This window comes from Vulpes lagopus, chromosome 5 (assembly GCF_018345385.1).
Source record: "Vulpes lagopus strain Blue_001 chromosome 5, ASM1834538v1, whole genome shotgun sequence".
Classification (NCBI taxonomy): domain Eukaryota; kingdom Metazoa; phylum Chordata; class Mammalia; order Carnivora; family Canidae; genus Vulpes; species Vulpes lagopus.
The window spans coordinates 85198569-85218330 of record NC_054828.1 but is presented as its reverse complement, the minus strand read 5'-3'; the positions used below and the strand labels follow the sequence as shown (position 1 = coordinate 85218330).

The 19762-nt window shown below is 53.4% G+C and overlaps 2 protein-coding genes across 14 annotated transcripts in view; both read left to right on the top strand.

The window, feature by feature from the left end:
* Positions 1-17536, top strand: part of DCTN1 (dynactin subunit 1) — a 31198-nt gene extending 13662 nt beyond the window's left edge. For 3 of the 10 annotated variants that reach the window (XM_041754335.1, XM_041754328.1, XM_041754329.1), the window contains exons 2-32: positions 772-1017; positions 1284-1362; positions 1563-1597; positions 2308-2328; positions 4722-4739; positions 6140-6160; positions 7374-7565; positions 7922-8119; positions 8262-8466; positions 8541-8619; positions 8724-8883; positions 8990-9094; positions 9269-9460; positions 9549-9665; positions 9912-10064; positions 10691-10851; positions 10958-11126; positions 11397-11465; positions 11679-11741; positions 11849-11998; positions 12161-12322; positions 12405-12536; positions 12753-12878; positions 13128-13270; positions 13537-13703; positions 15024-15038; positions 15230-15363; positions 15479-15671; positions 15912-15991; positions 16562-16651; positions 17066-17536. In XM_041754335.1, the coding sequence (XP_041610269.1) occupies positions 790-1017; positions 1284-1362; positions 1563-1597; positions 2308-2328; positions 4722-4739; positions 6140-6160; positions 7374-7565; positions 7922-8119; positions 8262-8466; positions 8541-8619; positions 8724-8883; positions 8990-9094; positions 9269-9460; positions 9549-9665; positions 9912-10064; positions 10691-10851; positions 10958-11126; positions 11397-11465; positions 11679-11741; positions 11849-11998; positions 12161-12322; positions 12405-12536; positions 12753-12878; positions 13128-13270; positions 13537-13703; positions 15024-15038; positions 15230-15363; positions 15479-15671; positions 15912-15991; positions 16562-16651; positions 17066-17203 (3795 nt within the window). In that variant the 5' untranslated portion in view covers positions 772-789 and the 3' untranslated portion in view covers positions 17204-17536. Of the gene's footprint in view, positions 1-771; positions 1018-1283; positions 1363-1562; positions 1598-2307; positions 2329-2354; positions 4740-6139; positions 6161-7373; positions 7566-7921; positions 8120-8261; positions 8467-8540; positions 8620-8723; positions 8884-8989; positions 9095-9268; positions 9461-9548; positions 9666-9911; positions 10065-10690; positions 10852-10957; positions 11127-11396; positions 11466-11678; positions 11742-11848; positions 11999-12160; positions 12323-12404; positions 12537-12752; positions 12879-13127; positions 13271-13536; positions 13704-15023; positions 15039-15229; positions 15364-15478; positions 15672-15911; positions 15992-16561; positions 16652-17065 lie in introns of those variants that run through there. The other 7 variants (XM_041754336.1, XM_041754337.1, XM_041754331.1 and 4 more) reach the window with 6 other exon arrangements.
* A 145-nt stretch (positions 17537-17681) lies between these two features.
* SLC4A5 (solute carrier family 4 member 5) overlaps positions 17682-19762 on the top strand; it is a 118626-nt gene continuing 116545 nt past the window's right edge. For all 4 annotated transcript variants that reach the window (XR_005987717.1, XM_041754342.1, XM_041754339.1 and 1 more), the window contains exon 1: positions 17682-18411. The gene's annotated coding sequence lies outside the window, so the exon portion shown is untranslated. The remainder of the gene's footprint in view (positions 18412-19762) is intronic.

Below are 19762 nucleotides of genomic sequence, written 5' to 3'. Positions count from 1 at the left end.
GACCACTGGGCAGAGTTTAGGGGATAGTGCAGGTCAGGTCTGAGGTACCTGATTTACCTGGCCTTTGTTTTTCTTTTTATAGCAATACAGTGTGGGGGAAGGATCTCCAGAGCTTGGGGTAGAGTTGATAGGACAGGGCTCAGGCCAGGAAGAAGGGAATTATATGGTTGAACCGGCTGCAGAGAGGCATCTAAGAATGTCATGGTGGGTGTGTGGATGAGGTAGGGGCAGTCAGGTCTGGAAGGAGACACCATTGTGTGCCTTTGAAAGGGAGAAGCCTAAGAGAGCTATTTGACCACAGGGAAGACAGCAGTGGGGAGTGGAATAAGATTCTATGGGGTCACCCATGAATCACCTATCTTCTCAGCTTAGGCACCTGAGTCAAGGCACTGGGTTTTGAAGATCCTGGTCTCAATTGAGTTATTCCCTTGAGCTTCATTCCCCTCCTTAGGAGCAGTGCTCCGGAGGAAGAAGCCATGTGGTGACATTCACAGGTCTATCATTGAATTCTGATTTATTGTAAAATTTAAATATAAACTCTTAAAAAATTCTAGCAGATTCCAGAGGAGTTCAGAAAAGTCTTAGAACATATCACTGGTATTTTCAAAAGGGAATTTGGGGGTCCACTTTACCCTGAAAAAGGGCTTCAGGGAAGTGACTTCTTATCCTTTTTCAGTTCAGGATGCTGGCTGGGGCCTTTCTGGTGCGTGAGGATGATACCCTTGACCTGAGGCCTTTAACTGCGTATGTTTGCACGTGTCTTTCTTCCAGACACCCAGTGGCAGCAGAATGAGCGCAGAGACGAGCGCTCGGCCTTTGCGAGTGGGCTCCCGTGTGGAGGTGATTGGAAAAGGCCACCGAGGCACTGTGGCCTATGTTGGAGCCACACTCTTTGCCACTGGCAAATGGGTCGGTGTGATCCTGGATGAAGCAAAGGGCAAGAATGATGGAACTGTCCAAGGCAGGAAGTACTTCACTTGTGATGAAGGGCATGGCATCTTTGTGCGCCAATCCCAGGTACACACACACTGCTCTGAGTGTGTGCATGTACACATGCTCTGTTGCTTGTGCAGCTTTTGTGTGGGGCTCCCTTTTTCTGGGCATGAGTATATGTCTCTGGTTGAGAGAGTGGGAGATACCGGGGGTGGGGGCGGGGGGAGGAAAGATTGGAGATCATCCTTATGGAAGCTGCCCTGTACACCAGGCTTGCTTGGGGCATGGGGAGAGGCCCATATTATAGCCATCCTTGATCTGGCTATACTGAGTCTGTTCTTTGGCCTCAGATCCAGGTATTTGAAGATGGAGCAGATACTACTTCCCCAGAGACACCCGATTCTTCTGCCTCAAAGGTCCTTAAAAGAGGTAACAGCCACCCAGTTAAGTTGCCTTCCCATATCCAGGAGTCCCTAGGACTTCTCCCCAGAATACAGGGCCACAGTGGTTCTTGAGATTTTTCCATCACTGCCATATTCCCTTGTCACATCTCTTCTACCCCACCATCGTGGCCTTTGCCCCCACCCCTCTATACAAACACACTCCTTGTTTCTGCTTGCTTTCTGCAGAGGGAACGGACTCAACTGCAAAGACCAGCAAACTGGTGAGTGGTTGGGGGTGGGAGTGGGGAGTAAGAGAGAGAAAGGGGAAGGAGACAGAAGAGGGAGATCAGTGCTAGGCAGGTGGAAATAGTAGGTGAGTAAATGGAGTTAGCCTTCCAGTCTCCAGCCTCCCTGAGAAGGAAGCTTTCTGGGTATGAGTTGCTGCTTTAGGGGTAAAGGCAGTAACAGGAAGAACTGTTAGGACCCAGAGTTTAGGGTCAAATTGGGCTGATGCTAGGGGTGATAGGAAAGACAGGTCTGATCCTAGTAGTATTGTTGCCAACTTCCTACCTTTTGGTACCCAAGGGTACCGGGACCTAAAAGGTCAGAGGGTAGGGGTAAGGTGAGAGCTAGAAGAAGAAGGAGTTCTCTTGTTCTCCTTACCATTCTCTTGAATGGTAAGGAGCCAGGCCTGCTGTGGCCTGTTTTAGGCTGTATGCAGAGGGCCTGTCTAAATCTCTGTTGCTGTGTGCAGGATGAGGGAGGTGTGGATTCAGATTTGCCAGCTTCTCTGGGCCAGGGTGGGGACATTCTGGAAGCTGGTCCTTGAGGGACCCTTCATCTCACTTACCCAGGAGTTGGCAGTGACCTGACTCACCTCTTTACCTGTGTGTGCCTGGGTTGGTCTTAACACCTCCACTCAGGATGTCTGGCCAGCTAACACACTGTGGTGTCTGTTCTCTAACTCTGCCCTTTCCTACTCCTCATGCAGCGGGGACTGAAGCCTAAGAAGGTGGTGTGTTTACTATTTGTGCCTGGGTGGGTGAGGGCTATGAGCCCCTCCCCAGCTGTCCTGCATGTCCTTGGGCTGCTGCATGCATGTTTGTGTGACCTTGGGGCTGGGATGGCCAGAGGAAATGGTGGCCTTGGCTTTCAGGGTTCCTTTGAGGGATGCAGGGACATCAGGCTCAGTGTCCAGGCTCAGGTGGCACTGATTAGAGATTGCCCGTACACCTCCTTGTCCCCCTCCCTGCTACCTTAGGATTCGGAGTCAGAGACTCCAAACCCTTGACTATAAATGTAAAGCAGCAGCATGGAGTAGGGCACTTGCTGAGTTATATTGAGTTTTCAGTCTGAGTTTTGAGGGCGGTGGGAGGAAACACTGGGAGGTTGAGAGTGGAGAAAATGCCAAATGAGAAGATTGGGTGGGAGGCAGGAGGCCAGGGAGCGGAGCATGGGAACAACAGTCCTGAGTTGGAAAGCCTGAGAATCTGTGTGCCTGACTCTGGGCGGGCGCTGCCATGGATACCCACTCTCAATTTGCTCCATCAGTCTTTCCCTGCCTCTTCCTGCCTCTGGTGTTGTGCTCGAGGCCCACCTCCCACCCTTTGCAGCCTTCCATCAGCCATCATGGAGTGGGGCTCAACTGTGCCACCCCCAGACTCTTAAACTCTTAAGTCACTGCCATGACCACTTCCTCATACCAGCCCCTGCCTTGGGCCTGTGCCCAAGCTATCTCTGACCTGCATGTGCGTGTCTGACCTGTATGTACTGTGCCGTCTGTGTGGTTCTGTGATTTCCTTGTGGCCGGTTGTCTCAGGCCCTTCTGACCTGCATGGAAAGCTACTGGATTGGGGCAGTGGGTGGGCAGAGGAAAACATCTTTTAGACCCCTGGTTGTTGATGGGTCCTCACTTTGGAGTCTTGCCATGGAAGAGACCACATTCTGGTACTTGCTTTGAGGTCCTGGCTGGGGTGGGAGTGGGGATCAAAGAAGGAAAACAATGCTTGAAGGGATGCTGAACCCATTACAAGGGTATAGAAACTTGGTTTCTTTCCTCGATTATTGTCTCCTGGTTGGGGCACCCATCTTGCCTCAGGCCCCTGAATAGAGAAGAGCATGGACCTGCAGTCTGATCTCCATGGAGGAGTTCCTGCCACAGGCTGACCTGACCTTGAGTTGGGCCTGAGTTACGTCCAAATGCTGGGGTTTTGGCAACTGCCTGGGGAGATGTGGCAAAGCCCCGCCCAGGCGGCCTGGGTTGGGATACAGGGCCTCCTTTGCTCCTGGTGCAAAGTGCCAGTCAAGTAGTCAAATCCCCAGCCAGGTCTTCCTTTCCTAGTGGTTCTCTCACAGCAGCCCAGGGCCCTGAACTCACCCTGTGGGGGAACAGGGAGCTAAAACCAGAACAACAAAAAAGAAGGAACTTTGAAGGGCCGGGCAGAAGAGAACCCAGATGTCCCTGCAGGGTGCCCAGTCCCTTCTGGAAGGTCTTTAGAGACAGGCTTTAACCTGCCTGCAACCAGGGGAGGTTTGGGAGAGGAGCCAAACACTGTCATTAGAGCTGCTGCTGAATGTTTCCCAGGGTTTCTTTGTGTGCCCCTCAGAGTGGATGGTGTCACAGGAAGTGTGTTCTGAGTGTGTGTGTGTGTGTGTGTGTGTGTGTGTGCCTGATAGAGACCAGCTGTAAGGGCGTTGTCCCTGTATATAAGAGACAAGTGGAGTTGATGGGGCTGTCGGCAGAGGGGATGTATGAGAAGCTGGAGCAGTGTGGCTCCATGGCCCTGCCCAGTCATGCCCTGGCCCCAGAGAGTACCATTTCTGGGGTGGCCCCAGCCCAGTTTCTAGGAGCAGACCCTTGGGGATGGTGGGCGAAGGGATGGAAGGGAAGGGAGGAGTCAGACCTGTTCTATAGAGGAAGAAGCAGGGCGGGTTCTGCGTAGGACTTTGTCCAGTCATGTGGAGGAGGAGGAGCCAGCAGAGCCTGGCAGTTGCTAGGTGACCGAGGAGCAGTGGCTCCACCCCCAAGGATCAGAGGAGGGTGGGTGCATGACGTCAGGTGGAGCTGGTGCTGCGGCCACTGAGGCTGCCATCAGCCTTAGCTGGTGAACTGGGCCGGGCGCCTCTCCGGTGCCTGCCGGAGCCTGGCTGTCCCACTGCGCACCTGCAGGGCCTTCTGCGTCTGAGCTGCAGCCATTTGCGGGCGGGAAGCCTGCCGACCGGGAAGCTGAGGCTGCGTTGTTGGGATTTGATGCACTAATCTCCTGTCTCCGCCGCCTTTCCCTCTGTTCGGTCTCTTTCCCTCCCTCCCTTCGTCTGTCCTTCCTCTGTGTGTTTGTCCATCCTCCTCTGTCCCTCCTTCTTTCCTCTCCTGGCTTTCTTTGGTTTTCTGCAATGATGAGACAGGCACCGACAGCCCGAAAGGTACTCTTGCTTGCTCTGGTCCTGCTGCCGGGTTGCCAGGGCGATGGTGGCAGCAGGCTGCTGGGGTGGGGGTGGGGGCTGATTGACTTCATCTGTCTACCTGGTTGGGGGAGGAGGGTGGAGATGAAGGTAGGGGGCAGGGAGAGGTGTGTGTCACTGTCATGCCCCACACCCTGGGCATTTGCTCCCTGCTCTGGGCTCTGACTGAGTATATGTTCTGAGCCTTGTACCCAGTGGCCCCACCGTCTTGGGCTTCAGGCAGCTTTTGCTGCAAACTGACTCTGGGAGTTTCCTGTGAGAGGATGGGGAAAGCAGGTCCCAGTGTCTTCATGCCTCTACTAGGCCTACCTCACCCTTACCCTTTGGTAGGATACCTCTTGGTTTACTCCCTGCATCACTTCTTCACCACGGTTTGTATTAAGGGGCTTTTCCAGAGTGGGATGGGGGACCCTAGAATAGTTTTTGACCCAGAGCTATAGAGGCTCAGCTCAGGGTAGGAGGGGTGGGGGTTGGTCTCCTTAGACTCCTAGAAGTAGGGTCCGACCCAAATCTGTTTTTGTCAGAGTTGTAAGATACTGGATAGCAGAAACGTAATTTGGAACTTGGGATTAATCATCTATTTGGGTTAGGGCACTAGTTTCTCTGTGCTTCTGCCCACCCCCATGTCCTTTCTTGCAGCTGGGTGGGGTTGCTTTGCTGGGTGGGGTTACTTTGCTGAGCTCTGGCCTTCTGGTTAATGCAGTATTCATGGTCCTGACACCTGAGCCCTCTGCCCTAGGGATGAGAACTGCTGCAGGATCTGGTTCTGGGGAAGGGGGTAGGGTAGGGAGGATGGCAGTACTGTTTTGCTTAGGGGGCCCGATCCCCTCTCCTGGGGTCATATCACTCACTTCTGGGCTTCTAGCATCATTCTGGTCACATGGTATTTCTTGGGGGTCTTGTGTGGAGTCTGGCACTTGAAGGAGGGGGCTGACCTGGGGAAGTCCTTGGGAGTGGTGGGTGGGCGGAGCCTTTGGCTCTGGGCTGGAGCGCTAGAGGGACCTGTCTCTGGGGACCTCCACCAGCTGCTGCCTTTGGTCTCCTGTGGTTCAACCTAGGAGATGGGGATTTCTGGGATTTCCAGGGTGTTTGAAGAGGTGAGGTCTGCAAGGGTTGGGCATAAATGGGACAAGGAACCGATGGGAAATAGGAGTTCTGAGCTCCTGGAGTAGAAACAAGGTGATTCATGGGAGGGAAAGGGGATGGGGTGGGAATGGGAGTGGGGGGGGGGGCATCTGACTGTAGCTCCATTCCTGGTACTTCTTCTGCTCTCATTGCTGTCCCTTCTGCTGTCTGTCTTTCTGCCATTATCCTTTCTTTCCTGACTACTTCTCCTCCTCTGGCTCCTGTTGCCTGTCCAGACCACAACTCGGCGGCCCAAGGTGAGAAAAAAAAAAAAGGCCTTTGTACAAGCCACTGCTGTGTGTAGACACACATTTCAGGCATGTGCATGTGTGTGGGCATGTGTATGAGCAAGTTAAAGTTGGTCACAGTGCATCCTGGGTTCTCTTTTTCAGAGGAGTGGGGGGACTGAGGGTAGTGACAGGCCTGGGAAAATGACTTCTGGCCCTTAGGAAGTTGTCTGAGCCAGTAGCCTGAGTGCAGAAGAGAAATGAGAGTGGTTATGGTTAATCAGGGCTGGCTTTCTTGAAGAAGGGCATTTTGACTAGTTTTTTGATGTGAGAGTGGGGGTGGAAGTTGGAAGAAAGGTGAAGAAGAACTTGGCAGTGTCAGTGTCAGGGTGTAAGGACTTGGGGGTATCTGTAGATAGCATGTGATATCTGAGTGTCAGCCCATGAGGAGAGCTTCAGGGTTTGGTACTACTCCAAGCTCTGGGGCTTCAGGAGCTCCTGTGCTCCAGCCCCATGGGGGCCTGGGTAAATGTTGCCTGGTTAGAGACCCTTTGTCTTGGGGGAGGGAGATGACAGAAGGTTGGTTGTGCTGACCATGTTTCAAGGAGGAGCCTAGGAATACAACTTTTACTCTATCTCCTTGACCTGAAGGGTCCCTTAAAGCAGACCAAGGGAGGGAGAATCAGTTCAACTCCCAAGGAGTGCGATACAGCGCTTGGCACCCACACTTGTAGCCCAGCCTTCCCTGGGAACATGAAAGTTAGAGAACAAACTCCAGTTTGTTCTTTTGCTTTGGGAATGACACTGAGGCACTTTTTCCTCCTGGGGGAGGAGGGTACAGGCCCAGAACAACGATAGGACTGGGAATATCAAGAAATTGCTAGAATGATCACAACTGGGTCACCAAGAGGAGGTCTGGGGAGTAAGAGATTCTGCTCTGGGGGGATAGTGCCAGAGCTGGGAGGAATGTGGGGTCAATGCCAAGGGAGAAGCATTATAATCTTATGTCTCCTTCTATCACTTCCTCCCTCTCTTCTCTACCCGCCTCCTGCCTCCCCTCTCCTTTGTCACTATCTGTGATTGTGTCATTTTCTCTCTCCCCTTTACTCTGCTTTTTTGTTCTCACTGTACTTTGATAACTTTCTCACTGCCCTTTTCCTTCTCTGTCTCCTTCCCTTGGCCTATTCTCATATTCTTTCTCAACATCCCTATTCTTTTTCTGGCCTGCTTACCCTCGGAATAGCCCACCCGCCCAGCCAGTACTGGGGTGCCTGGAGCCAGTAGCTCCTTGGGCCCCTCTGGCTCAGCATCAGCAGGTGAGCTGAGCAGCAGTGAGCCCAGCACCCCGGCTCAGACTCCACTGGCAGCACCTATCATCCCCACACCAGCTCTCACCTCTCCTGGAGCAGCACCCCCACTGCCTTCTCCCTCCAAGGTAAGGACTAGGGTTGGAGTGAAGGAGATCCAAGAGGGGTGGCAGAGGTTGGGCGGCAGAGCTGTGACCCCAGGCAGGATCTTAGAAATTTTCCAGGGTTGGAGGAGACTCAGAACTTGGATCCAAAGGGTGGGGAATAGCATATGGTTCTGCCTTTTACTGAGCTACCCTTTTCTGCCCTTCTTCCACATTTTCCCCTTATGTACTGGTCCTTTCTCAGATGTTTGTATGCTTCTTGCTTTTGACCCTGGGGCTGGAATGATGTTTGCATACATTCCTGTCCCTGCACTCAGGCTCAGCCTTGATGGGGAGGAGGGGGGAGGCTGTGTACCTATCCAGGGGTCTGTCCTTTGCAGGAGGAGGAGGGGCTGAGAGCCCAGGTGCGGGACCTAGAGGAGAAACTGGAGACCCTGAGGTTGAAACGGGCAGAAGACAAGGCAAAGCTAAAAGAGCTGGAGAAACATAAGATCCAGCTGGAGCAGGTGCAGGAATGGAAGAGCAAAATGCAAGAACAGCAGGCGGACCTGCAGCGGCGCCTCAAAGAGGCGCGGAAGGTGGGACTTGGAGTGGAGAGGGGAGCTTGGGACCCAAGTCAGCACACCAGACACCAGAGGCTGGGGCTTGGGACATTCTGTGAGAAGGAGTGTATGAGGCACCTCTCTGCTTGCACTCCCACCAACCTCCACCCCTCTTCAGGAAGCCAAGGAGGCACTAGAGGCAAAAGAACGCTACATGGAGGAGATGGCTGACACCGCTGATGCCATCGAGATGGCCACTCTGGACAAGGAGATGGCTGAAGAGCGGGCTGAGTCCCTGCAGCAGGAGGTGGAGGCGTTGAAGGAACGTGTGGATGAGCTCACCACTGACTTAGAAATCCTCAAGGCTGAGATTGAGGAGAAGGGTAAGGGGCCAGGAGCTGCTGGGGGCCACATGGTGGGATTGGAACCATGTCTGAGTGTTTATGGTCTTCCCCAGGTTCAGACGGGGCAGCGTCCAGTTACCAGCTCAAGCAGCTTGAGGAACAGAATGCTCGCCTGAAGGATGCCCTGGTGAGGTAGGGTCCCCTCCCTGCTTGGCTCTGAGGCTCACTCTCCTGTGTCTAGATGTATTAAAGCACCCATCGCCAGTGACTTGGACACTTCCTCTCTTCTCCCCCAGGATGCGGGATCTATCTTCCTCAGAGAAGCAGGAACATGTGAAACTCCAGAAGCTTATGGAAAAGAAGAACCAAGAGCTGGAGGTTGTGAGGCAGCAGCGGGAGCGTCTGCAGGAAGAGCTGAGCCAGGCAGAGAGCACCATTGATGAGCTCAAGGAGCAGGTCTGGGGAGTGTAGCCCTGGCTCAGAGGACCTCTCTTCCAAGGTTGGTGTTTTCTCTTTCTAGGTACCTTTGAGTAGCCCTTCTTCTTCCCTCCCTGTAACACAGGTGGATGCTGCTCTGGGTGCTGAGGAGATGGTAGAGATGCTAACAGACCGGAACCTGAATCTAGAAGAGAAAGTGCGAGAGTTGAGAGAGACCGTGGGGGACTTGGTAAGAGAATAGACCCCTGACTTCCCACCCTGATGGAGGGTATTTGGAAGCCACTTGCTGAAAGAGGGACCGACATGAACCCTAACCCTTGAGCAGGGTGTGTGGTGAATGGCCCCACCTGACCTGCTACCTTGACTACCTTTCCTTTGCCCCTACTGCCTTGTGGCCTCCCAGGAAGCGATGAATGAGATGAATGATGAGCTGCAGGAGAATGCACGCGAGACAGAACTGGAGCTGCGGGAGCAGCTGGACATGGCGGGCGCACGGGTCCGGGAGGCCCAGAAGCGTGTGGAGGCGGCCCAGGAGACAGTCGCAGATTATCAGCAAACTATTAAGAAGTACCGCCAGCTGACCGCCCACCTTCAGGTACCATTGTGCCCCCTGCTGTCCAGTCATGATAACTTAGGGCTCCCTCATGACCCAGCTGTGCCTCATTGTTTGTCTTTGCTCACAGGATGTGAATCGGGAACTGACAAACCAGCAAGAAGCGTCTGTGGAGAGGCAGCAGCAGCCACCCCCAGAGACTTTTGACTTCAAAATCAAGTTTGCTGAGACTAAAGCTCATGCCAAGGTCAGAAAAGTGGATAGGCCAGAGAGTGGGGAGTGTTGGGGCACCCAGCCTGGGTGTGGCTGTAGGCTGATCTGGCATGGGGTTCTGGACTTCAGGTTGCTGGAGGAGGGGATGCTTTGCATGGTGGTCTGGAAGACTCCTGGCCTAGGCTTATCCCAGAAGCAAGGGACCTGGTAGAACAAGGCATGATAGTTCTGAGGTGCTCTTCCACCTGGCTGAGAGCCCACCTACGTGTCCATCTCACAGGCAATTGAGATGGAATTGAGGCAGATGGAGGTGGCCCAGGCCAACCGGCACATGTCCCTGCTGACAGCCTTCATGCCCGATAGCTTCCTTCGGCCAGGTGGGGACCATGACTGCGTCCTGGTGCTGCTGCTCATGCCTCGTCTCATTTGCAAGGTATGGCCATCAATCTAATCACGTGTTCAACAGGAATCTGTTGAACTTGCTGTGTACCAGGCCTGGAGGATGCTGAGTGAGAACAGTCAGCATCCTTGCTCCCAAAGTTTATGATGCAGTGGAGGAATATAGTCAACAAAGTTGGAGATGGATGTGTATTACAGATGGTGGGTTGTGAAGGGGAGGTGGCTTCTCAGAGACAGCACTGTGGAGGTTCTGATTTAGATGGAAGGGTAGCACTGGAGGAATAACATTTGAACTGAGACCTAGAAGATGATTAGGAGCTAGTGGGGGATAACTGGCAGGATAGAATTCAGGTAAAAGAATAGGAGGAGCAGTAGCTTTAAGGCAGGAAAGAGCTTGCTCCACTGGTTTACTACCCTTTTATCTCCACATCCTAAATCCTCACAACTGCCAGTAATCACATCATTATCCTTTCCCTAGGTGAGACCCTGTGCCCATCTAAGCTGTTGCTGCTTTCCTCTTCCATATGTGTCCATGTGCCACTCCCCTCTCCCCGCTGCCACTGCCACGTAGTTGCTCAGTTTTGTGCTCTGTGTTCCCGAGTCTGTGTTCTCCATCCTCTGCTCTGAGCCCCAGAGGGGTGCTGGTGCTTCTTCCCACAGGCAGAGCTGATCCGGAAGCAGGCCCAGGAGAAGTTTGAACTAAGTGAAAACTGTTCAGAGCGGCCCGGGCTCCGAGGAGCTGCAGGGGAGCAGCTCAGCTTTGCTGCTGGGCTGGTATACTCACTGAGTTTGTTGCAGGCCACACTCCACCGCTATGAGCAGTAAGTGATCCCTTGGCCCCATGCTCTAGGGCCACAGGGCCAAGAGTGGACAGATTGAGATTGCCTGGCAGGCCTTGGCCTCAGAGGACCCTTCTCTGGTCTCTAGTGCCCTGTCTCAGTGCAACGTGGACGTGTATAAGAAGGTCGGCAGCCTCTATCCTGAGATGAGTGCCCATGAGCGCTCCTTGGATTTCCTCATTGAGCTGCTACATAAGGATCAGCTGGACGAGACTGTCAATGTAGAGCCTCTCACCAAGGCCATCAAGTACTACCAGGTCTGGGGCGAGAATTCAGGCTTGCAGCAGGGAGGGAAGGTTTCTCCTGCTGGGGCTGTTGCCAGAGTGGCCGAGGTTATATGTCCTAGGTTGGCTGCTTAAGGTGTGGCTCGCTCCTAAAGGAACTTGCATGAGGATGCAGCTCCTTGGAGTCTCAGATTTTCCTTAAACCTCTGGAATCCTATGATGACTGGGGCTCAAAATGCAGTTTGGGAAGAATCCTCCATCTTTCCAAGGCCTAAAGGCTGTCTCTTTGTCATTTCTCCTCAGCATCTGTATAGTATCCATCTTGCCGAACAGCCCGAAGACAGTACCATGCAGCTGGCTGACCACATTAAGGTGAGCTGTCTGGGCCCAGTGGTTGAGCCTCCTGGAGAGATCAGAAATGGAGGACATCAGATCAAGAGATCTGGCCCTCATGGGGTCACATAAGACTGGAACGGGGTCAGACCAAGGAAGCCAGTCGGCAGAAGGTGGGGACTTATTAGAAATGGTGATGGGGCAGAAGGGCTCCCGCTGGGGGCTCAAAACTACGCGCATTTGTGCTTACAGTTTACTCAGAGTGCCCTGGACTGCATGAGTGTGGAGGTGGGGCGGCTGCGTGCCTTCTTGCAGGTGAGAGCACAGCCAGATCTCTTTTACCTCCTTTTCCGCATTAGTCCCCAGCTCCTCATTTCTGGCCCCAATGCTGTATTGTTCCCTGTTTCCTGTTACATGAGTAGGGTGGCCAGGAGGCTTCAGATATTGCCCTCCTGCTCCGGGACTTGGAAACATCGTGCAGTGACATCCGCCAGTTCTGCAAGAAGATCCGAAGGCGAATGCCAGGGACAGATGCTCCTGGAATCCCAGCTGCACTAGCCTTTGGACCACAGGTTTAGGGCAGCGAAGGGGGAAGGAGAGGAAGCTGAGTAGAACCAGGAGGGGCCCAGAGTGTTGAGATCTGGATCTGGTCAGGGAACAAGAATAGTTTTAAGGTAGCTGGGAGCTGTGGCCTTGGACACAGGGTGGGCTCCTGACTCTGGGCTGTCGCATAGGTGTCGGACACACTCCTCGACTGCAGGAAACACCTGACGTGGGTGGTGGCCGTGCTGCAGGAGGTGGCAGCTGCTGCTGCCCAGCTCATTGCCCCGCTGGCAGAGAATGAGGGACTGCCTGTGGCTGCCCTAGAGGAGTTGGCTTTCAAAGCAAGCGAGCAGGTAGGCCTGGACGGCTGGGCAGAGGTGGCAGTTGAGTTACGTGGCCAGTGTGGGATTTTCACTGCTGCCCTTGCTCCTGCAGATCTATGGGACCCCCTCCAGCAGCCCCTATGAGTGTCTGCGCCAGTCAAGCAACATCCTCATCAGTACCATGAACAAATTGGCCACAGCCATGCAGGAGGGAGAGTATGATGCAGAGCGGCCCCCCAGCAAGGTAGGTAGGGAGCTTTTCAGAGGGGCTTGGGGATCCCAGAAGAGCAGGACTTACAGAGCTGTTGCTGGGAAGGGCTGGGAGGTGGGAGAAGGGAATCTGGAGAGCACCATCCTGCTTGGAAGGCAAGGCTTTCCCTATGCCTAGCTTTCTCTGGAAGGAACACATTGGTGACCTCTTCTCCCCACCCCTCCTTTCTACTCCCACCTGACCCCCTAGCCTCCCCCAGTTGAGCTGAGGGCTGCAGCCCTTCGTGCAGAGATCACCGATGCTGAAGGACTGGGCTTGAAGCTTGAAGATCGAGAGACAGTTATCAAGGAATTGAAGAAGTCACTGAAAATCAAGGTGAGGCTGTAGGGTAGGCTCAGGATCTGGGGTGGGGGGAATAGGCAGTACTGCTGACATACAGGACAGCGTCGAGTGTTGGGGATCTCCTGGGACTGAGACTGGTTGGGGGTTGAGAAATGTGGCTCCCGTGATCAGTGAGGGGAGCACTCATGGGCCTGTAGGAGCTTTCTAGCATCTGAGCTGTCCTGTGTCCCTGGGGCCCTTGAGAGGATATGAGGGAACTAGACACTCTCTGTCCTTGTCCAGGGGGAGGAGCTGAGTGAGGCCAATGTGCGGCTAAGCCTCCTGGAGAAAAAGCTGGACAGTGCTGCCAAGGATGCAGACGAGCGCATCGAGAAAGTCCAGACTCGGCTAGAGGAGACCCAGGCACTGCTGCGGAAGAAGGAGAAGTCAGGCACCTTCGCTGGGCCCCTGCTTATTCCACCCCTCCTTCCTGCCAGCTGCTCTCCCTCCTAACCCCTCCCCCTACACTCTCCCCAGGGGAACAGATACCGTTTTCCTTTCCGACCGCCAGCCCCATTGTGTCACCCCAGCCAGAGCATGTGCTGCTCCTGGCTCCTCACCAAGCAGGGCCACTCCGAGGACCTGTCAGGATGAGAAGTGGAGTGGGGCCCTAGGGAAGGAACACTGCTCAAGCCCAGATTCTCTTCCGCAGAGAGTTTGAGGAGACGATGGATGCACTCCAGGCTGACATTGACCAGCTAGAGGCAGAGAAGGCAGAGCTGAAGCAGCGGCTGAACAGCCAGTCAAAGCGCACGATAGAGGGGCTCCGGGGGCCCCCTCCCTCAGGGATCGCTACCCTGGTCTCTGGCATTGCTGGTGGTGAGTGCCGTGGGACAAGGCTTCCCTCCTGTCCTTGGCCCCTGTTGGACTTCTGCCCCCCTTTTAGTAGATGTTCAGCCAGGAATGTATTTGCGCAGTTTCGCTCTATGGCAGCTTTTCACCAAGTTTTTACTTTTGAAGATATGCGCAGAGTCCCCCTGATCAAGATGGAGCATTACGAACTTGTCAATGGAGTTCAGAATTATGACAGACTCTAGTAGATGTCCCTTTTGGGTCTGCAGTCTGGCCTTCCTGTGCCATCCCTCTATCCCAGAGGGTCATCAGCCTGCAGTAGCTTGGGCTAAGCTGCTGTGTCCAGCCATGCCTGATGCCTACTCTTGATTCCTGTTCTGCTTGTACTTTATATTTCTCCCTGTTGAGTTCATGTGGCTTTACCATCTGGCGTGGTTGTCTCTCCCATTATTGAATTCTCCCAGTTCCACTTGGGGCTTGTGTTCTTGCCTCTGCTTGGTCTTTAGTGTGGTCAGGGCTCCCTTCCTGGAGTTTTTCTGTTTCTGAGGCCCAGTCTTCCCAGTTTTCCTGGACCAAGGAGGTGGCTACTGCCATGTTAGTTCTTGTCTGCTCTATAGTCTTCTAGTTTCTTTCTTAGGTCCAGAAGACAGACTTCTTGCACTGAAGCCTTCAGGATCTCTAGAGTTCCCCTGCTATGCCCATCTTGTCAGTTGGCCTTACCTAGGATCTTATTCTCATCAGAGCCCCCCTTACTGGTGCCTCTTAATCTTGGGAGGTGACCAAGTACCTTGTTGGCTTTGGACTCCTGTGGTCCAGCTGGCTCCTGTTCCTTGGGGAGGATACTGGTTCTGATTCACAAAATCTTGCACCAAAAAAGAGCGTCTTTTGCCTCAGAATGATGGGGAGCCTGAGGAACAGGCTGAACGTCCAGCTTCAGATTTGCTATTGCAGAACACTAAGGGTGTAGACATCTCAGGGTCTCAGGAGCATTCCTTTGGCGTTTCTTTCTTGGAGATGGAGTGTGAGTCCGGGAGCAGGAATGCCTCCTGCCCTGAATGCTTCTTCCAGTGCACACCCCTGCTGCCAGCCACTCTTCCTTGCACTTCGCCCAGTCTCATGGCCTCGTTCCCCTTCCTTATCTTTTTTTCACTCATATATGCTCTTCCCCCAGGTGCAAGGGACAAGGGCAGGGGGGCAGGGGCTTGTTAGAGAGAGGGGAAGCAATGATTTGAAAGGGTTTTCCTGTAGGTCATGTCCAGGTTTCCTCTGGTGTGGCACCTTGACACCCAAATTGTCTAACTCCTCTCTCCTCTTTTCCTGCTCCCCCATGGGCTATCCCGAACACAGAAGAACAGCAGCGAGGTAGAGACTCGCCCTGGCGAGGGCATACCAGGGCTGTGGGGGGTGGGTCTGGGGGAGCAGGTTAAGACTCACCCCTTGGGAGCAACCAGGACCGGAGGTGGGAGTGGCTAACGAAAGGGGATGAGCAGGGATGGGGCCTATCTTCCACCCTCTCCACCTGGGGTTGATGACATTTGTTTTGGTACACACAGGAGGTGCCCCTGGGCAAGCTCCAGGATCTGTGCCAGGCCCTGGGCTGGTGAAGGACTCACCACTGCTGCTTCAGCAGATCTCTGCCATGAGGCTGCACATCTCCCAGCTCCAGCATGAGAATAGCATCCTCAAGGTGAGGGGGTCATAAGAAGGAGTGGGGTGAAGGTGGAGCCCACCTGCCCCATTAAGGGTAGATGGCAGGGCCTTCTGTTACCTCTTACCACCATTCTTCTTCTTCCCCCCCACAGGGAGCCCAGATGAAGGCATCTTTAGCAGCCCTGCCACCTCTGCATGTGGCAAAGCTCTCCCCCTCACCTCATGAAGGCCCTGACAGTGAGCTAGCAGCTGGTGCGCTGTATCGTAAGACCAGCCAACTGTTGGAGACTTTGAATCAACTGAGCACACACACCCACGTAGTAGATATCACTCGTACCAGCCCTGGTATGGACCCACCAACCCCTGAGATGAATAATGTATCCCCTTCCTTTGGCCCAGAGCTGTGACCCTTACCCAGGCAGCTGCCATATGGTAGAGGCTCTTTCTAGCATTGCTTTCTGGCCTTGGTGTTTAGTTTGCTTGATTCACCCACCAGAGGATCTAGTATCTGCACTCCTGACCCTTAATCCAGTACAGCTGCCTGCCTTGGCCTTGGTGGGCCTCACCAGCCTTCCTTCTCCACAGCTGCCAAGAGCCCATCGGCCCAACTCCTGGAGCAAGTGGCTCAGCTCAAGTCCTTAAGTGACACCATCGAGAAGCTCAAGGTTAGATCAGTCCCTGCCCTTCGTCAGTCTACAGAGTTTGCTTCATAACATTCCCTGCTGGAGCCCTTAGCGCATTCATTTCCACCGACACTCCCAGAGTTCCTCTGGCCCCAGCCCTGTGCTAAACAGCACACTGGGGAGGGGGTGGAGGGCAAGGCAGGGTTCCTGCTTCAGAAGTTCACTGTCTTGGTGCAAACAGAAGACCGATTCTCACCAACAAAATAGGTGGAGCTAGGGTCATCTTTAGAGTGTAGGGTTCGGTTACAACTTCTTCAGTGCTGAGATCACTGTGGGGTAGAATGGTTGGGGCTGGCTTCCCAGAGGCCGTAGAGTCTGAGTTGGGCTTTAAGGGTAAGTATCTAAAGTAAGGATGTGTGCTCACTTCAGCAGCACATATACTAAAATTGTAAGGATGTGGGATACGGATGGAGTTGGAGGTGACAGCAAAAGTATGGTGACAGGACCAGGTTCCTGTTTCCCCCTGATCTTAGTGTCCTTGTGGAACCAGAAAGATTCTGGTCTTAGCTTGTGGAGGTCCGCTAAATGAACCCTTGTTCTACTCCTTGCCAGGATGAGGTCCTTAAGGAGACTGTATCTCAGCGCCCTGGAGCCACAGTCCCCACCGACTTTGCCACCTTCCCCTCATCAGCTTTCCTTAGGGTAAGAGGGAGCATGGGGAGGAGGATGGGCATCATTGAAGCCTCTGGTGGGTCCTTCCCCTCTCCCCCAGGATATGAAGAGGCCTTTGGGGTCTCAGGTCCAACAACTGCACATGCTGAGTTAACTGGCCAAGTCTTACCTGTCAGCAACTCAAGAGTACTGCCCGTGTTTCCAGAAATTTCAGTATTTTAGCAGTTAAACATCTATGACCTTTGACACCAGGGGAGGCTCAAAACTCCCTTGTCAGACTATGTACCCCAATTCTGGTTTGGAATACATAGTCACCATAGTCTGCGGGCCCCAAAGTCTGTCTTGCAGGGGGTGCCTTGGTCTCAGTGCGCAGGATCCCTGTCAGTGGCACACAGCTCAGGTGAGCCGCTGACCCGGGGACTTCTTCCCCTTGCTAACTCCCAGGCCAAGGAGGAGCAGCAAGATGACACTGTCTACATGGGCAAAGTGACCTTCTCGTGTGCAGCTGGCCTTGGACAGCGACACCGGCTGGTGCTGACCCAGGAGCAGCTGCACCAGCTTCATGGTCGCCTCATCTCCTAAGTGCTCGTCCCACCCACTTCTACCCTCAGCCCTGCTGGTGCCACTCTGCCTGCTGCACAGCCCTGTCAGCTAGTCCCCATGGTAGAGCTGTGTGTGAACAGCTGTTCTTGCCCTGTTCAGCTTCGCCTCCACCTGTCATGCCCTGTCCCTGCCCCATTCACTTGGGTTCCCCTGTTTCCATTCCTTGGCCTCCAGAATTTGCTGTTCAGCTGCTCCCTCCTTCCTGGGGGGCCTCAGGGCATGTGGGGGGTAGGCCGAGACCCACCACCAAAGGTTCAGTGAGGTCCCCCTGATAGAGGACTTCACCCCTTGATTAAAGCAACTTCTGCTTCAGTGGTTTCTGTGTGGTGTTGGGAGTGGGACTTGGGCCTTTTGGCTCAGAGCAGGAGTACAGGAGAAGGGATGCTGAGGAGGCTTTGGCTGTGCCAAATTTGAGGGACTCTCTCTGTAGAGACTAGTAGAATGGTGTGCCCCTCACATTCACGTGCAATAAGTTAGTGTGAACAAGAGGGAAAGGGCTAGACCAGGGGCCTGTCACCTAAATTCATTTATGGAATTAGGTGAGATAGGACTTGGGTTCAGCCACCCTACCTCCATGTGTTTGTCAACCAATTCCCACTGACAGTAGAAGGACCATTCCAGAATGTACAGTGGGCCATGTTATTCCTTGCTTTAAATCCTGAAATGGTTCTTCCAACTAAAATTTAACATTTGGATGAGGTGTACGGTCTTAATTCAGGTTACTTAGAACACTGAACCTGAGGCCAAGCTGAAGTGCTAGTGCTTTATGGTAGTTGCAGTCCCAAAGCATGGCAAGTGAGGGAAAGGAAGGAGGGAAACTAGGCAGGGAAGGAGAAACAAAGTTGGTTTTAATGAGTTGCCCACTGCTTCACCAAGACACAGCTAGCCACCTGCCTATGTGTGCCATCCCTGGATAGGAAACCAGAACACCATACCTAGCTGGAATGTTACACTGGGGTCGGTGAAGGGACAGAGACCAGATTGCCCTGCTCTTCCTCCTGTCTTCTGTCTCTGGTTGCTCCAGGTTTGCCCTCCCTCACTTGCTGGGATTTATTTCTTGGCTATTGGGAAAGCCAGATCCCATGCCCTGCAGTGCCCCAAGGCCTGAAGTAGTACAGTGAACAGAAGCCTACTGGCCTACAGGACTTGGTCAAGGCAGAGCAAGCAACTGAGGGCCTGGAAATCAGGTGAGGCCACAAGTCACCAGAGGAAAGTGTCCAGGCAGTGGGGAGGCCAGAGCCCTGGGCAGTACTGAGTGTTAAAGAGCCCAAGGGAGCATCTATTGGAGCAGAGGCCTCCAGAGGAAGTGTCAGGCCGAGGAGGAGAGATTCAGGGGAGATAGCAGCCTTCGATACAGCTCAGAGGCAATGTGGCTGTGTTGTAGAAATGCCTGATTCTCAAATGTCTTGTGAGCTGACCAGAGCAGTCTCAGTGGGATAGAAGGAGCAGAAACTGGGTCATGGTGGCAAGAAAGGGGAGAGAGCAGCATGTGTGCACTGTGTCCCAGTGTTCAATCATGGAAGCTGGGTGGCCAGTGGATGGCAGACAGCTGATGCAAGCAGCCTTGCCTGCAGATGACAGTGGGAGCTGTACATGAGGTCCAAGAGGTTTCTGGAAACTTGGATGTGATAAGGGGAGAGAGCCCTAGTGAGGCACTCTACCAAGGATGGGGCATAGCATGGGAATAGCCTCCTTTGATCCATCCACTCAATTGCCAGTTGTGACATGAGAACCAAGCAGACTGGCTGGCAATTGGCATGCTCATGGTATGAGCAGTCCCAATCTTATCAGCTAGTAACCCCTCTCTTCTGGGGGTTCTTGGGCAGATTGCCAGAGTCAACAGCACCTTCCCCAACTTGGCAGCAGCTTTGTGAAGTAAGAATAAGGCTTATATCCTGCTTCTTCTGTTTTAAGCTATGTGAATTTGGGCAAGTTGCTTAATCTCTGGTCTTTAGTTTTGGTATTTGTACCCAGGTCAATAGCACCTTCCTCAGGTGGTATTCCTTTCACAGGTAATCTTCAGGGGAAGAGTAAATGAGCTAACATGCTTGACACAGGCACTCAATCAGAAAGGGTACTTGGGAGAGGCTGATACTGAATAAATGAAATGACACACAAGCAGCCATATTCCCAAGGCATATGTTTATGATGCAAATAATTCTATTTTGGGTCCCAAAGGAGATGCAGTCCTTGGTGCTCCAGCTTTCAGCTTGTTTTTGTAGGCAGTTACCATCTGACTTCCTATCATCCAGGTACTGTTTCCTCTGCCTCCTAGCAGGCCAAGGCTGAGGGAGAGTCCAAGCTTTGTAGCATTCTGAATCTGCTTGCTTAGTTCCCATTTCCTGTGCTACCCCATAGTGGGGAGCAGGAGTGGAGGCAGGCCAGAGAACTGAGTCTCTGCTGGCTAATCCTGGGAAACAATTGTGTCCTCCCCAGCCTTGGGGCTGCAAGTGAAACAAGTATAAGCACGTGTGCGCAACAGCTCCAGGTGCTCAGTCCAGGAAGCTTTGCAGGATGGAATACCTTGACCCCTGTCCA